The sequence below is a fragment of the Lutjanus erythropterus genome, chromosome 15 (genome assembly GCF_056507025.1).
Source record: "Lutjanus erythropterus isolate fLutEry1 chromosome 15, fLutEry1.hap2, whole genome shotgun sequence".
Taxonomy (NCBI): Eukaryota; Metazoa; Chordata; class Actinopteri; order Lutjaniformes; family Lutjanidae; genus Lutjanus; species Lutjanus erythropterus.
In genome coordinates, this window is record NC_139331.1 from 9,683,229 (window position 1) to 9,700,000 (window position 16,772).

The window sequence follows — 16,772 nt, forward strand, 5'->3', positions numbered from 1 at the left end:
TGTTATTTCAATTTAGTAGTTTTACACGTAGTTTTACTTATTAATTTAGTTTTAGTTCACTATAATAACCTTGGTGATGCTGCTCTGATTAACTGCAAACTCAACTTACAATGGTATCGATCAGTCATCTGCTGAGCTGAATCAGATGGACCCTGATGCATCACATTTGATTATCAGTGTTTTCAGTGGATGACAGTTTTAACAATCACCTCACTTATTAAATATGAGGCCTTTGCTGTGATAGCACCTTCTATCATTTTCCCTGAAATGCTGCTGGAAGCCCTTATAGTTAAGAGTATAAAATAATCTTGATAAGCCCCCCCCACTTGTCTGTATATACTTGATGTTTTCATGTGCAATACATTACATATTCTGCAATAAATTCAGGGAATTGTACTTGTGCCCTTATATTTATAGATGGAGTTTTGAAAAAAATCTATCTATTACAACAAATTTTTGGCTGATAATTAACCTGATGTCTGTCTTCCTTCTCTCTACAGCTAAACCCTTCACTGCCAAAGTGAAGCAGATGCGCCTGCACAAGGAAGACTTTGAGATCCTCAAGGTGATTGGTCGAGGAGCCTTCGGAGAGGTAATACACCCTCTTTTTTTTGACACTCAACTTAACCAGGCAGCAATCCATTACCAAACAAGTCAAGAACCTGCAATTTGGTTTTCCCCTTTTTCTTTTTGTACAAAAAACAGATGTTAAAGGATAGTTTGGAGCATTTTCTCATGCATACATCGTCTGCAGTGTATGGTTTTTGCCTGCTTGTCTCGTTTGACAAGAGACATTTCAAATCTGGAACTTTTATCCTTGAGGCAGAGATTGTTGCAGTGTGATCTGTGGACAATACCTGTCAGTAAAAGCTGTTTTCCCTTGTACCCTTGTACCCTTATACCTCAATACCTGAGTTCTGAAAGGCGAGAGTGTTGTTGTGTTTGATAGTGGATTACTTTCTGCTGCATTCCAGCAGCAGTGCGTAGTATTGGTCTACTGCAGGAGCATGACTCTACTTGCAGCTCGAACAAAACATTAAATTCTTCTTCACACTTAACCCGTGAACAGTAAATGAATTAGAGTGGCAGTGAATAGCATTCAGTGTGGATTTATTTGTTTTTGTTTATTTATTTTGTGCATTTATGTGCCTGTAGGGAAGTTGAAACACACTTGTCACTGGGTTTCAGCTAATGATGTCAAAGCTGGGGAATGTTGGAGAGACAGGTATTATGGCCCCAGCCAAGACTCTTACATAATGTCAGTGTCCCATGAAAGCCTTCTATCTTTGCACTTTATTTGAAGGTCACACACTTCTTTAATAGATTGTCAAAAAATTTGGAGTTTCGGCAGTGAATTGTTAGTCTTGAACCACTCCACACGCCTCCAAACACTTCATCTCTGAAACTGTAATTCCATATCTGTACAAACAAGTTAGTGAATTCTTGAGTTCCTTTCTAAAGTACTCTGATAGGTGGAGAGAGATAAAGAGAAATCAAGAAAACGATAGATTGATGGATCGAGATGGATACAGGCCAGCGTGTAGCTGCGGTATCACCACAAAACATGCTCACTTGTGCCCCTGCACAGAGTGCTGGTATGTGCATGAGTAAGTCATGTGTGTGTTTCAGGCGTGTTGTGTTTAGCGATGTGGTGTGATCCATGAATGGTGCTACCTTGTGGTGACATTCCAGTGCCTTTTCACTAAGTCAGCTGTGCTAGTACAAGTATTACATGACTGAAAAACTCAATTAGCTTGAGAAACCCCATGATTGTCCCATTGCTCTACTTTTTAATCACCTGATAGAAGAGTACTTGCACAGTGCGTTGTCATTTGGGTGTTATTGTAATGGTATAGTAAACACAAATGTAGCAGAATAAAAAAGATCTCTAGTGGAATGAATGAGGGGCTCAGTGGTTGAAGGGGTTGAAATTTCTGTGCAGCTTTTGTTTACCATTGTCTGTTGGTCACCACTGGCGCAGATTAGTTCTGTTTTTGCACTTGTTGTTGACTGCATAATTACAACTTATTTTATCATCTCTTTCATCTCATCACTGTAAATTACTGTTCTTACTGTGCAAAGCAAGAACTCTAAAGACAGCGTCCTGTTCTATTTTATGTAGTTGCCAGATTCATTCAAAAACTTGTGTGCTGTCTCGTCTGGCATGAGGATTTCTTTTTTTTTTAATTTTAAACAAATTAACCAAATATATACACTTTTGTAAATAGCACAGCAGATAGGTCAATTTTACACAAATGTATGCATATATAAACATTTTCTTAATCTAAACAGATTTTTAGAGTGCACAAGAAATGTCAATTTAACACATCATTTTTTATTGTCTTTTGTCAGCTCATATTACAAGTTGCCACAGCAGATCATCTGTTCTGTTCCAACCTGGTATATCCACATATTGATTTGGCATAGGCTTTTTATGCCGGATGCCCTTCCTGAAGCAACAGTCCGCATTTATTCAGGCTTGGGATCAGCAATGTCTGCATCCCCAGTGGCTGGGGGAACAACTGGAGTACAATGTCTTGCCCAAGGACACTTAGATATGTGGGGATTGAACTACTGATCCCGCAGTCTGCAGACAACCTGCTCTACCACCTGCGCCGTGGCTGACCAGCTTAAACATTTTTTTAATAATATAAACAAATCTGTAGAATGCACAACAGATGTGCAGATTTTACAGAGCCCATCCGTAATAAAGAAGTACATTGTGCAATATTGTCCCTCACCCCTCTAGCCCCATCAACAAGCAAGCATATTTAAAAGGTCCCTGGAGTACCACAGGAAGGTGCTGAAAGTCAGGTTCTGTATTTAGAGACTAAAGAAAGAAAAAAAATTATAGATAAATGAAGGGAAGTTTAGAAATTATATTACATTACTGACAAAATCTTCAGGAAGGTAAAGACAAAAAGAGTTAGTTAATAAGCCTTTAGTTTGACTGGAGAATCTAAAGGTATTTCAGGAAAGGTCTCCACACCTACAAACTGAGTAGCAGATCTTTTCGAGGATGTTAGACAGGACATAATGTCTCGCAGCCACTGAGTGGCTTGAAGTATCATAAAATAAACAGAACTTAAATGGCACTGAATATACAGACAGTGTTCTCAATAGCAGACTGACAATGCAGGTCTCTGCAAGTTTGCAGGCACTGCTACCTCAAGGCACCTCAGACTTGTTGCAAACCCACAAGCGCATTTGCCAGCTTTTCTTTATGGCTGTTGGCATCACAGAGTTAGGAAGGCTGACTATATTTCAGATGGATAGCAGTAATAACAGCCATCTGACCTAAGGTCAGATCAAGCAAACATGGAAAATGTGTATTTTTGGAAGGCCTCATGAACATTTATAAGGGCATGATTTATTTGTCATAATTTTTTTTTTAGAAAAGTGAGCACGGAACTGCAAGCAGCTGAGTTAAAAAAGAGACAGACAGACAGAGATGGAGACAGACCCAGGTGGGCAGACATAGACACAGGAAAACAAAGCAAAGAAAAAATACTTGAGAGTCTGAAAGGGAGGCGAGAGAGTTTGAGTGCAGGATGTTTTGATTTCATCCTCCCATTGTCAGCAGCAGGCAGAGAAATGGTGCGGGTGGGTGACGCTGTGGAGCTCGACTGATGAATGGAGAAGTGTGCACACACAGGCCTCCTGCCTCTCAGAGTGCACCCATTAGGACTCAGTTGCCTCTTCACCAACACAAACAGGCCAAATGGTGCTCAGGCTGGTGGAGCTCAGTAGAGAGTATGTGTTACAAACAATGCCAAGGTCACAGGTTCTGCTCCCAACTGATAGCCTTGTTTAAGATGTAATTGTCAAGTTATTGCGTAGTCAGTGGCCATCAGTCAGTGTTATACTTTATTGTTCTGCTTGTTGCATTGGGTCAAAAACCACTTCTTCAAAAGCATTAGTCAGCAGTCTGTAAATCTGGTCTTGGCTGTTATGTCTGTTAGTTTTGCAGCCATTTTGGCAGATAGCAGTTTGTCTATGCTATTCTGTAAAGCGCTTGGCCTGTGGAATGATTATATTAATTGCTGTGGTTTGTTTCATGCCTGTTCCAAACTGATGAAACCAAATTTGACTCAGCCGACACCCACAGTGGAAAACAATCTACAGTACATACTTTTATCTATGAATATAGACAGTGGCAGTGAAGTAAACTTTGCGCTTAGTCTTCCCTGGGCCCTGTAATAGACACTAGGCCTGACAGAGAGGACGAGATGAACGAAGGAACAGTGGAGAGAAGAAATGAGAGATGGAGAAAAGGACAAAAACACCCAGACGTTTGCCAGGAACAGTGCGCTCCCCCCTTCCTCCTCTCTTCCTCCTCCGTTCCTCCTCTCCTCTGGTGAGGGATCACTAGGGGAAATCCAAACACTGCAGGAATGTTATCATTGTATTGCATTAGCAGCATTCCCCGGCTCATTTAATAGACTACAGACCCCTCTGTTGCATGGGGAGCTTGCGTTTGTTTCACTTCTCATCTGTGTGCATGTGTAGTGCACTTACAAATTCCTGTCTGTTTACTTGCATCTGTTTCCATATTTATGCATATTTTAGTATGCAGTTAATCATTAAAAGAGGCCAAATTTAGAAGAGACTTCTGCTCTTTGGATTAAGAAAATATTACAAGAATATAAAGGGGGCTAAAAGAAATCAGCCAGGATGTAAGTTTGCATGAACATGCACTTTGGCTGTCAGCTTGCAGCAGTTTGTCACTGCTGCTTGTGCAGCTCCTTTTTTGGCAAAATGTGAAGCCAGAGCTGGGGAAGCTTGTCATGGTAATGTTCAGCAATTATCAGTGAGGAGAAAGTTGGCGGTTGTTATGTTGTTAAGATGGTACAAGAGGGTATGAGAAACATAATGGGAGAGTGTGAAAAGCTGACCAGTGTAAGGTAGTAAAGAAGAAAAGAAGAGAATGTGTAACAGACACGCTAACAATTGCAAATATTGACATCTCCAGTATTTACTTAAAGGGACAGTTCACCCCAAAATAAGATCGATATTGGCTATAGAGATGTCTGCCCTCTCTTGAATATAGTGGAACTAGATGTCACTCTACTGGCAGTGCTTACATTCAACTTAACAGCAATGTCTTTTTTCATGTTATTCAAGATAATCCACAGACCTTATTTTGAGGAGTTTCATGTAGGAACTATTTTCGCATCACCATGCAGAAGGGAGCCTGCTACCAATGGGTTACAGCTCAGATGAGGATGCCATTTATGTTTACATCCCACGCTGGAATGAGCACAGGCATCTCGTCCATGAGCAACGTACAATAATAAAATTGGTGGGTGAAGTTTGGCAGAAAGAAAATAGTTCCTACATAAAACTGCTCACAACAAGGTCTGTTGTGAGTAGGTCATGATTCTGGATAGAGACACTGGTTTTGAATTTTTGAAATGTATTTTTTTTTTCATGCTTGGAACAACACAGCAATTATGTAATTTAGTCCCATTTTATTGGAGAGAAGGTAGACAACTCTACAGCTGATATCTCCCAAACTCTGCAACTCACACCAAAACTATCCAGATGGATAAATAGCACTACAGGAAGGAGGAAAAAACATATAATTGATTTTGGTGTGAACTGTCCCTTTTAAAATGGGTTGACTTGGTTTAAATACTAGTTTAGACTGTGAGATTAGTTTGTAGTAGAAAGGATGGATGGTTCAGGGCCTTGCAATCCAAGGCCTAAAAACAGTCGGCCATTTTCAAGTTCAGCTGTACTGTGAATAATGTTAAAAGGCGTAGCACATGTTTTTGTACATACACTAAAAACATAGGATATATCTGACATGATGATCTAAGATGATAAAGAAATTCATCTGTGAATTTAAAGTTACTGAAAGGAGGTTTTACTGGTTATGAAAATGTCTCAATTCTCAACTTTTACTAATGTCTCTATATGGCCTACATAAATTAATGAGACCATTAACGAGAAGGTTTCTGAATAGTTGTCCTTAATGCCACTGGGTCAGATTCTCTGAAATCAAATGAAACCAGTCTTTGTTTACATTTTCTCAAGAAAAACTATAATGCATATTATGCACATGAAGATTGTTACTTAAATAAATGTTTATTAAGTAATAAGTTATACTGTACTTAATACTGTGGAAACGCTACTAGTTTTGTCAATGGGCTCCTTCAGAATCAACAATATGTTAAAGTTCCTCATATTTGCGTTAAATATTATTAGCTGATTTTTGACGGGTAGTTGAATATGTTGTTTTTATAATTGTTAATGACACACAAACTTTTCATTGCTTGTTTGTAATTGTAATAGTGAAGAACACACCAGTAATCTGTGAACAGAGACTTCCTACTAATCCGTCACATATGCACAAATCTGTCCATGCACTATTGATTTGTGCCCATTTACAAGCCATTGGACACATTGATTAGAGGAGTGGTGAGATTTTTCTCTCAAACTGCAGACAAAGTCAGAAGCATGAATCATATTTAAGTGTCCAGCTGTGCGTGTGTGTCTGTGGGTCCAGGTGGAGTGCATCTGTTGGACTTGTAGGTCAGCATTTTAATGTTCATGGTCACTTCCTGCCCCTGCTCTTCCCTTCCCCTCTTTGGTTCTCCTCTGCTTTCCCTTCTCCTTGAAATTCTATCCTTTCTCGTCTCATTTTTCCTCCTCCTTTCCTTTTCTAATCATCCCTTCTTCTTCTCTCTTATTTCATCTTGATCCTGTTTTGGTACTGTACAGTAGATCTCAGTCTAGTCCTCCTCTGTATCTTATTGAGTTTCTAGGTTTTGCATGTATAGTGAGCTAATCTCCCTTCTTTCTTAATGAAGGAAAATTATGGCTAAAAGTGTAATCGGTATTATTTTATCAGGCATGTTAGTCATTGTTTTTAATCGTCAATACTTAAAGAGGTTGTTTTTTTCATGATTGCTGTTTTTGGAACTATGAAGAATGGTCACAGATGAATTATCATTGTGCAGTTCTTGAATTACTTCTTTTTCCTATTGCTTGAGGGATAAGATTTTGTCTCTCTCTGGTCTGTGTTTTTAACATGCTTTACATGCTTTGTCTGGCTTTGCTGTCACACAAATGATTAAAAGTGGTTTTTTTTTAAGTTTACAACTCTTCTGTTCTTTTTGCAGGTTGCAGTCGTTAAAGTGAGAAACACAGACAAGGTCTTCGCCATGAAGATTCTCAACAAGTGGGAGATGCTGAAGCGAGCCGAGGTGAGCATCATTCACCCAAAGCTTTTGCTGGGATGCACCATTTCTTCTACTGGTTATGGATATTGCAGCAGGGATGACTGATTTTTGTTGTCCAACCTGGAAGTTAGCATCATGTTGGTTCCCTCTACAAAAAGCCAATGGGATTTTTCCACTATTTTGAATTAGTGCAAAAATTAAGCTCTGTGTCGAACAAAAGTTGATGATACTGATATATTTAGTCCGGCAAGATGATCTTCACAACTGAATACCACTTTTATGATTTTTGAAATATAAACGCAATAACCAGGAGTAAAGGCTAAAGTTAGACTGTAGATAAATTACGGTCGTGTGACTTTAGGTCACCACCATCAGTGTTCGATGTGATGACATTTAATGTCCTCAACATCATCTGTAGTCTAATTTAGCCACTTCTTAGCACCCATCTTTTTAAAGACATGTAAAAGATTTCATGAGTTGTGTATTTACTGATGTAGAACAAAACAGTGACAATATTTTAAGCTTGTGTAAACTTGTGTAAAACTTGTGTAAACCCAAGTGAGGGAAGCAGCTGTGCTAATATACTAACTCATATCTGGGTTTTAGGACTCGTTCCTGCAGCACTCTATTGGGGAAATCTTTAATAAGAATAGAAAAGAAGGATAAGGATTGATGATAATTTTTTAAAAAACATCTGCTGTTGAGAGAAACCACAGCCCTATTTTGTCCACCCTCAAACCAGGCCTTTATTGATAAACGCTTACAGAACACGTTGCTGCTTGAGCTGCACGAGCTGCATGTTTTTCTCATCGACCTCTTCCTGACAGTCTGACATTCCTGTCGGTCCCCTGGGTCTTCAATCTTCATGCCTTATACGTCACAGGCCAAAGCTGGTCCCTGCTCTGTGTGTGTGTGTGTGTGTGTGTGTGTGTGTGTGTGTGTGTGTGTGTGTGTGTGTGTGTGTGTGTGTGCGCGCGCGTGTGCGTGCGTGTGCATGCAAATGCCTGGACATGGGAAACAATGTAGAGCAGCAGATGTACTGTAGTCTACGGACACTAAGTATGTAATAGTTGTTATAGATGGAAAAAACCAAAGCACTGTATGAGTGTTTTAAATACTGACATTCACGGTGAAAGATTAGGGGCCATATTTGGATGTGTGTTGATTTATATCACTGTATAAAGGATCATTTTACACCACAATATTCTGAAATTTGATTTACACAGAAAGTCTGACTCGAAGTTAGATGTGCAGTAAATCACAAAAAAATACAGTTTGTCTACCAGGGTGATGTAGAGAATTATACGTTTATATACACACAAGATACCTGGTCTCTGGGTCATCATGTTGAAGTGGAAATAGATATATTTTTTGCTTTAACCTAAAATTATGAAGTAAACGTAGACTGCACATTGTAATGGCAATAGAATAATACCACCATCTGTTTAGATTGGTTCCCTGTAAGACTTACTGTCACTATATGAATCTGTCTGCCACCAGGCATAATTTCTCTCTGAAAATTCACTCACTAACTGCTGCTAGAGTTACCTGCAATATCAATAAGAAGATATTTGATTATATGTTAGTAACGTTCCTCAAACAAGATTATTACTATACAATGTACATCATTACAATATTTTTCAATTTACCTCGTCAGTGAAGTGTTGATCATTTCTCCACAGAGCTAGGGTCTGAAGAAATGGAAAAGTATGTGATGTTATGTGCAGGTGTTGTCTTTGCGATAGCAGCACAAACAATAATACCTCTTGTAAATACTATGGGGACAGTTGAAAAGTTTCCACTTTAAGGCCCAAAATCAGAAAACAACTTGCAATATTATAGCCTGGTTACTGTAAAACCTGTGTTTACATGTGATCAATAATCAGATTTCTTCTCTATCCTGTAATGTTTTTTTGAATCAAGGCAGCCATATTTGAAGTCCATGAGTTATGTCAGACTTGTAGCCTGAGGGGTTGAATTTTCTGCTTTTGGTCTGAGCACTGGCTGAACAGTGAGAGGGTAGGGCTTGTTTTGGGACATTTTTGTTGAGATTTTTTGTTTTCCTACCAAAATAAAGAACTGTTCAGCAATGGAAAGTGTCTTTTTATATACATATTTTAAATTTTACTCGTGTCAGATTTTTAATTTAGTTTGGATGTAAGGATCCACAGCTACAAGCAATGAGCTTTCCTTTTTCCAACTGTGCCGCTGTTACAGTCAGTAACAGTTTTCATGTCCTGGGTCTTTATTATATAGATGCATTATTGTTAAAACCCTTTTAGAATCCAATTAATGTTACTGAAATTATTTTTTTTCTAGCAAACATCTAGCTGTTAATCAAATTTCATTCAATTAAGTGATTTCTTATTTACATTATGTTTCCAAAATCACATTATCACAGAAAGCTGAAATCATCAAGGCTACCAAAATGAATGTAATAATGACAAACTGCACGAAGCAACAAGATTAGCAAATATCTCCATGTTGAGTCCTCCAGGCAAGATGCAGAATTCCTCTCAGTTTTAAGTATGTAGCTCTGTAGAGTATCCTGACATTTAACCTCCTAATGGATGTGGCCAGAGATGTCACATAGAATGTTTTACTGATACAGAATAAATGTTCGAGCATATGTCACTCCAATTACATCATAAAATCTGATTAAATGAACAATGTCTTTTTCAGAAAATGGCATACAAACTCATCTCTAATAAAAGATAAGGTGGTGTTTCCTTTGTATTCATACAGTAAGAACATAACCATGACAGCTAGATAAAATAGGAAACATTACACGGATATCATAATCTAGATAGCAAAAATGAACACAAACAAGCATGAGCCCTAATGCATAAAATTAGTCCTTTAAATATGATCATGTAATCAAAAATAAACCAAATTAGTGCTACAACCACTTACAGCACTTAAACAAAAGGCAAGGCCAACAAATAATAAATATGCATAACTGCCACATATTGTCTCATTGTCACATGTGCAATTGAAAATTGGATTGCTATTTTCTCATGTTGTTATTAGTATGTGCAACATTTTGCTCTTAAGTATAAACTTCTTTGCATCTCTCTTTAGACGGCGTGTTTTCGGGAGGAGAGGGACGTGTTGGTAAACGGGGACTGCCAGTGGATCACCACCCTGCACTACGCCTTCCAGGACGACAATAATCTGGTAACATGGCGTTCTCTTTCTTTCTTCTTTCCTGTGTGTGTGCCTACTCATGAGCAGGAAATTGTTTTTTCCACCAACCAGCATTAAGTGTATTTCCAGAAATACTGCTGCTTAACTTCTCTCTGGGAACTTTTAACCTTGACTTACCTGATATATCAAACTCCATCTGACTATCACCCCACCTTACTTCATACATTTCAGCACATTCAAACTTTGGTACTTTCCAAAGCAACAACCACAGCCCTGCTGTGTAGCTCCACCTGCCACTTTCACCATTTCACTGGCCAGTTCATTTATAGAAAACAGCACCACCTCCACATGATGGCTGGTGACCTGCCAGATGCTGACCAGCACATTCACTTCTTACCACAAAGCACAACATGACTTTGAATTGTAGGAAATTGGGCAACAGAAAGGTAACACAGCCAAGAAAACCATTTACATAAAAGACCAGAAGAATGACTTCGGAGCTTGCTGACTGGTTGTGGGCCGAGCTCTTCCTCACTTTCATTGGCTGCAGGAGGCAACGGCTCCTTCTACAACCTGACAGCTTGTCCTCTCCCTGTGACCCTGAGTTCAAATGCCAGGACTGCTTGCCATTCCATTTCCCACATTTCTCACAACAAATGCTTTACCCTGGACACTCCCCAAGGCTTTAAAAATATACGCCGCGGCCAGTCCGGCCATCTATTTTTAGGAAAACCCTCAAAAGTTAAGAACCATTTAGGCGCTTACTGCCTCAGTGGCCCTCTGTAGTAATGATACTGTGAGAAAAAAGGGAGAAGAGGGTGGGGGAAAGGAGGGCAGTATATTTTTGACTTTCTTCTGTGACTGTCTTGTATTGTTTTCTACATAAAGCATCTCACTGATTGACACTACTCATCTTTTTTTGTCTAAAATTAGTTCTTTTATTCTGCACTTTTGTTCCATTTCTTTTCCAGTTCTTTTCATTGACATTTATCTCTCATTTTCTGTCTCTTTGTCTGTCTAGTACCTGGTCATGGACTACTACGTGGGTGGTGACCTGCTGACTCTGCTCAGTAAGTTTGAGGACAGGCTGCCAGAGGAAATGGCCAAGTTCTACCTGGCTGAAATGGTGCTGGCCATCGACTCCGTTCACCAGCTACACTATGTCCACAGGTGAGAAGCAGGCAGAATGTGTGAGCGTGCATGTCAGGAGGTATGAATGTGTGGCCGATTATTTTTTGGGAGAGGAACAGACTGAGCAATAAGTCCTGATGATGGATGTTCAGTGAATTTACATTATTCCTGCTGTGTGGGCAGTTTTCCAGCTGTGGGGAGCCACTGCTAAATGAAAATTGTGTGTGTGTGTGTGTGTGTGTGTGTGTGTGTGTGTGTGTGTGTGTGTGTGTGTGCGTGTGCGCGTGTGCGTGCGTGCACGTGTTTGTCTTCAGTCATCACTGAAGCTAGTTAATACCACTGACTAATTATACAGCATATTCGGATGTGTTCCTGTGTGTGTTATTATTTCACTCTTCAACATTCCCATTTTAGGTTGGGTTTGTGTATGAGTGTATGTGAAAGACTCGAAGGCTGTTTGAATCAGAGCAGCTGTATTTTTATAATAATAATGTATGAAATGGCAACATGAAAACAATGTGATAGTCAGTGTTATAGTGAGTTTCAGCTCATTGTTAAGCTGTCCAGCCCCCAAACCTGGCTTTTTTGGTTTGCTTTCACTGCTATCGTAGCATTGTTTTCATCAGCATCAGACATCTGCTTTCATAGATAAAGCTCTTAAACCCCACTGTGCACTACCTGCTCCGTACTGAACAGCAGACAGACAGTTATTGACTAGCTGGAGAACATAATGGAGCATTTAGCAGCTAAAGAGCCAGGCACTTCCCTCAGGAGTTGATAGAGACCAAAAAATGAGCCAAAAGACAATGAATATTGGACTGACATTGATCAGGTGGCCAGAAACACGACTCCCACATGAATTATGATGTTGCTCCTTAACTGCTGGATGGGGTAAATAAACAATACTTCACCACATCAAGGTGATAATATATCAATGTGCTGTTTACAAGTTTTTTCAGCTGCCCTCAAGTGGCCAAAAATCTGATTGTGTAGTTTTAAAAGTGCCCTGTGGCTTTTTTCACCACTAGCAATGTTTTGATGAGCAGTTTCCCAGTTTGTGTATAACTTGTGTATACTCACAAGGTCTACATACAGTCCTGCTGATAGGAATACACCAAGAAAAGTAGCAGTGTGTCAGCAAAATGCAGGGACACTGACATAAACATTCTGAACAATATAAATACACTTTGTTTGTTCAGAGGAAAACTCCACAGGTGTTAGTAACATTTTACTGTTGAAGCTTTTTGAGGTGGAGTTACTATGCGTTCAGTCAGGTAGTTAAACCCAGTGGTTTCCATCCTAGGGATTGGGGCCGTTTGGTAGGTCACAAGATAAATCCGAGAGTTATGGGAGGATTTTTTTTTTTTTAATTTTCCTCAAATATATTATATGAACCATTGGAAATCCTCACCACTTTAAGTCTCAAATACTTATTTAAATTTTTGTGGAGCTGCTAACAACTCATAGTGATGAAATGTGATGAGGAGCTCAATCTTTTTTTGTAAGGAATCACTAGCCAGAAAAGGTGGTAACCACTTGTTTAATATTTAGCAATGCATAGTATTTCATAAGATTATCATGTTTTTAATGTAAATGTGAGTTGAACTAAGGCTGGGCAATAAGGACAAAAACAAATATTAAATACCAAATACCCAGATCAGTATTACAACAATATTGTAGGAATGGCAACTGGTGCTTTGACAAAATATTAACATAATGAGAATTTTACGGATATAATAACCAAGTGGCAAGGCAAATACAGTAATAGAACAGCTAGAACAGTCTGTTAAGTTCAGAAAATAACATCAGTTTACTGTAATGCTGACTTTAAAACCAGGAAAAGACAACATGTATGCCACATCATGTTATACTGATATCCAAAATCTAATAAAACATCTAGACTCACATCATAATATCAGTCATACCAATATATCATTTCAATATAATGTCCAGCTCTAAGTAGAAGTATAGAGCTTGGTAGTACTACTTGAGTAAATATACTTAAGCACTCTCCACCCAGAGATGAAATGATAAACCTTAGTAAAATTACTAATGGTTGGTATTGCCATTTCAGGTTTTAGTGACCATTAAAACGGTGCCTAATTACTGTGCTTTGAATACCTATAGAAAATACTAACAAGTATCAGTCAAAGTTAGCAACGATCTTCCAGACACAGGCAGAGCATGCAATGTGAGTTTGTTTTCTGTCACTAACATTATAAAGGACATGCTAATATAAATCTTTATCAGCACATCTTAACAACACCATGATAATACTGATAATCATGATAATTTTGATCTTGTGCAATGTTTTTTTCGTTAGTCATGTCAGCTGTTTTTGGTCATTTTGCATTAATCTGTCTGTTTCCAGTCACATACACTTTCAGTCATTCACTTATTTCCCTGAATTAAAATCAAAGGGCTTAAATCAGACTGTTCACACCCTGTGACTCTTGAAACCGTTCTCTTCTGTAACAAAGATGCCAAAAGAATTCCACAGCCAAAGGATGATCCCCTTGGGAGCAGGAAGTGGGGCTCTGCCAGACAGGAAGTGGTCACATCGGCATGTTAACACAATTAACTGTCTTTCTTTTGCCGGGAGCTTGTTGCAGCAATTTTGTTCAAGGAACAAGGGGAAGTTGGATGGATAGAGGGAAAGATGAGAGATGGATAGAGAGAATGGGAGGTTCAGAGAAAGGGTACGATAAAGCTCGGCTGCTCGGTGGGAGAATGTTTCGGGTGTGTCTGTAGTTGCTCTGATCTTTAATACATTGAGTGGGAAGTCAGACAGAAAGAGATATACTGAGAGACGACAGCTGAGTTATTGAGAGATGTAGATATAAATGTATAAGTAAAGAAATAGAGTGAATGAGAAGAGAGCAGGGAGCCACTAATTGCATGGTGTTATCTGGGGGCTGTGGGTGGGGGTTGGCGGTGGCAGCAGAGGCGGAGAAGTGGATGGAAGGGAAAAAGGGACGGGAGGGAGGGGACAGCGCTGTTTCTCTTTAAGTCCCCTCGTGGACGCTTTGGGACAGTAATGATGGGTTATGGGAGGTGTGTGGGTGGGGGTGTGGTGCTGTTACCTCCCCCTCGTGAACCAACCCCTAACTCCTCCTTTTTGCTCTCACTCGTGAGAGATTTGTATGCTCACTTTGTAGAGGGTGGAGACAGCCAGGCAGGTCCCCTGAGGAGGGTGTGTCCAACTGGCAAGGCCCGTCTGATGAGTGTGTGTTTGGGTGCATGTGTATTAGGGTGTTTCTCAGTATTGGTGTGTGTGCGTGTGTGCATGCGTGTTTTGTGTGTTTCCTATTCTTATGGCTGAATTAGAGTACAATGCATTAACCCTGTAATTTAAAGGCTCTAATGTCCATTAAACAGAAAAACAGCCAACTGCTATTTATGGCGCACTTCCAGCTACACCAAACACACTGCACGGCACACACACACAAACACACACATACAACCAGTCCTCTGTTGGGGAAGATAAATGGACATTTCGTGGCTCTACTGCAGCGCAGTGATTTTCTCACTTTTCTCTTTGAAATCGCAATTTTCAGTTGCCTCTGATGCAAGTTTCCTGCAGTCATCAAAATGCCATATTAGCCCAAGTATATAAGACGTTTCTCCACCACCTGTTTTGGAGGAAGACTTTTTTTAAGATAAGAGTTTTGAATAAAACACCTTTTAAATGTATTGTCACATTTAATTGAAAATACAAAAAACAATTACAAGAAAATGACTCAAACTATAGTCACATGGCCTTTACTGCTGGAATGATATCCTCATCTCCTGATTTGATACTGTCACTTGGGAGCCAATTTGCTTTGCATTGCGATTCAGTATTGGGATTTATTGCGATTTTTTATTTCTTTTGTAACACTATACCATGGAAAAAGTTGAATAATACACTTAGAGAGACTGTATAGCATTATTCATATTTCCTAAAAGAAAGCCCATCACTCAGTTGCATTTCAGCAGCAGCATTGCAATACTGACTATAAAAGTGACAACAAAAATACTTTTCAAAGTAAAATGCTTCATTTAGCTGGTCTTGCTTGTCAAGCCAGTGACATAAGAAAAAAACAAGCGAAGCCAAAGTCAGTAGAGCCCCTGGTTGTATTTTTAAATCCTTTGTGAATTTAAAGTTTGAGTTTTGACCCTTTGATGTTGCTGTAGCTGCTCAGTGTATTGAAACAGAGTAGCAGATTGTGCTAGCGATGTGAAGTCAGCAGGTAAAAGTTTGTTTCCGCAGAGCAGAGGAAATTTAGAGCATGAGCTTACATGTCATTTTATGTTAAGCATGCAAATTAAAATGGATTTAAGATAATTTTACTTAAATTAGTGGTGCTAATTTCCATTAGTATGTATATGTGTTAGCATCAAGCTATTTGACCAAGCGTTAGTTATTTATGTATGTATAAAAATAAACTGATACCAACATTGAACATTTGGCATTAATGTTAGCTCCATGTAAAGAGAATAAGCTTGAAATGGGCTTTGGGTCAAATCACACAGGCCAAAACAAAGACAAACGTGCACAGAAATGAAATTTCAAAGAACATACTGGCTGTGGCATTGTTGTTAGAGAAGCAAGTATTTCAGTTTAGCATGTTTCCTTAATCTCTGACATATAACGGTCAGTTTAGGATTTAGCACAGTACATTTATGACATATTTCTCCTTTAAAAGGCTGTTCCGTTATATGTTTTATCTTAATAACAGATACAGTATCAGTCAGGCTAGTCCTGCATGGAGAGTTTCCCCGTCTCACGATAAGAAAGTCCCCAGCATAAATCCCATTATCTATCTGTTAACAGACATTCCTTGTTTCTGTTCATCATGACCCTCTCACACTCACTCATGGAAGCAGGCAGAATGTTTTCTTCTTGAGTTCCTCATCATGACTTTCAGTTCCACTACAAATTCTTTGCTGCTTGACAGATGGTCGGGTCTCTGTTTTCACTCATCAGACATGAATTTCCTCTATGCTAGCAAAACACACTACACAACACACCATGAGAAGCCCCTGTATGTTAAACTGGTCTAACTAAACACTCTAAGTGCTGTCAGACTCACTATAAACAGATAAGAAGACACTCGGTAGCCTAGCAACATTAAGGCTACAAACAACCCATAATGCTACACTATGTTGATGGAATAGGCTCACTCTGTAAGAGCAGTTCATGTAAATGTCTAGTCCTCATAAACAATAGAATCCGAGGCCACACATTTTCCAGAAAAAATATCTTCTTATATTTTGGCCAATATGGTAAATTATATTCATCAAGTGTAGCATTCATCAACTTGT

The 16,772-nt window shown here is 39.1% G+C and overlaps 1 protein-coding gene across 4 annotated transcripts in view; it reads left to right on the forward strand.

Annotated features, from left to right (window-relative positions):
* Positions 1–16,772, forward strand: part of cdc42bpab (CDC42 binding protein kinase alpha (DMPK-like) b) — a 98,393-nt gene that overhangs the window by 38,624 nt on the left and 42,997 nt on the right. For all 4 annotated transcript variants that reach the window (XM_084737823.1, XM_084737824.1, XM_084737825.1 and 1 more), the window contains exons 2-5: positions 501–592; positions 7,128–7,211; positions 10,269–10,364; positions 11,356–11,504. In XM_084737823.1, coding sequence (XP_084593949.1) covers positions 501–592; positions 7,128–7,211; positions 10,269–10,364; positions 11,356–11,504 — 421 coding nt within the window. The remainder of the gene's footprint in view (positions 1–500; positions 593–7,127; positions 7,212–10,268; positions 10,365–11,355; positions 11,505–16,772) is intronic.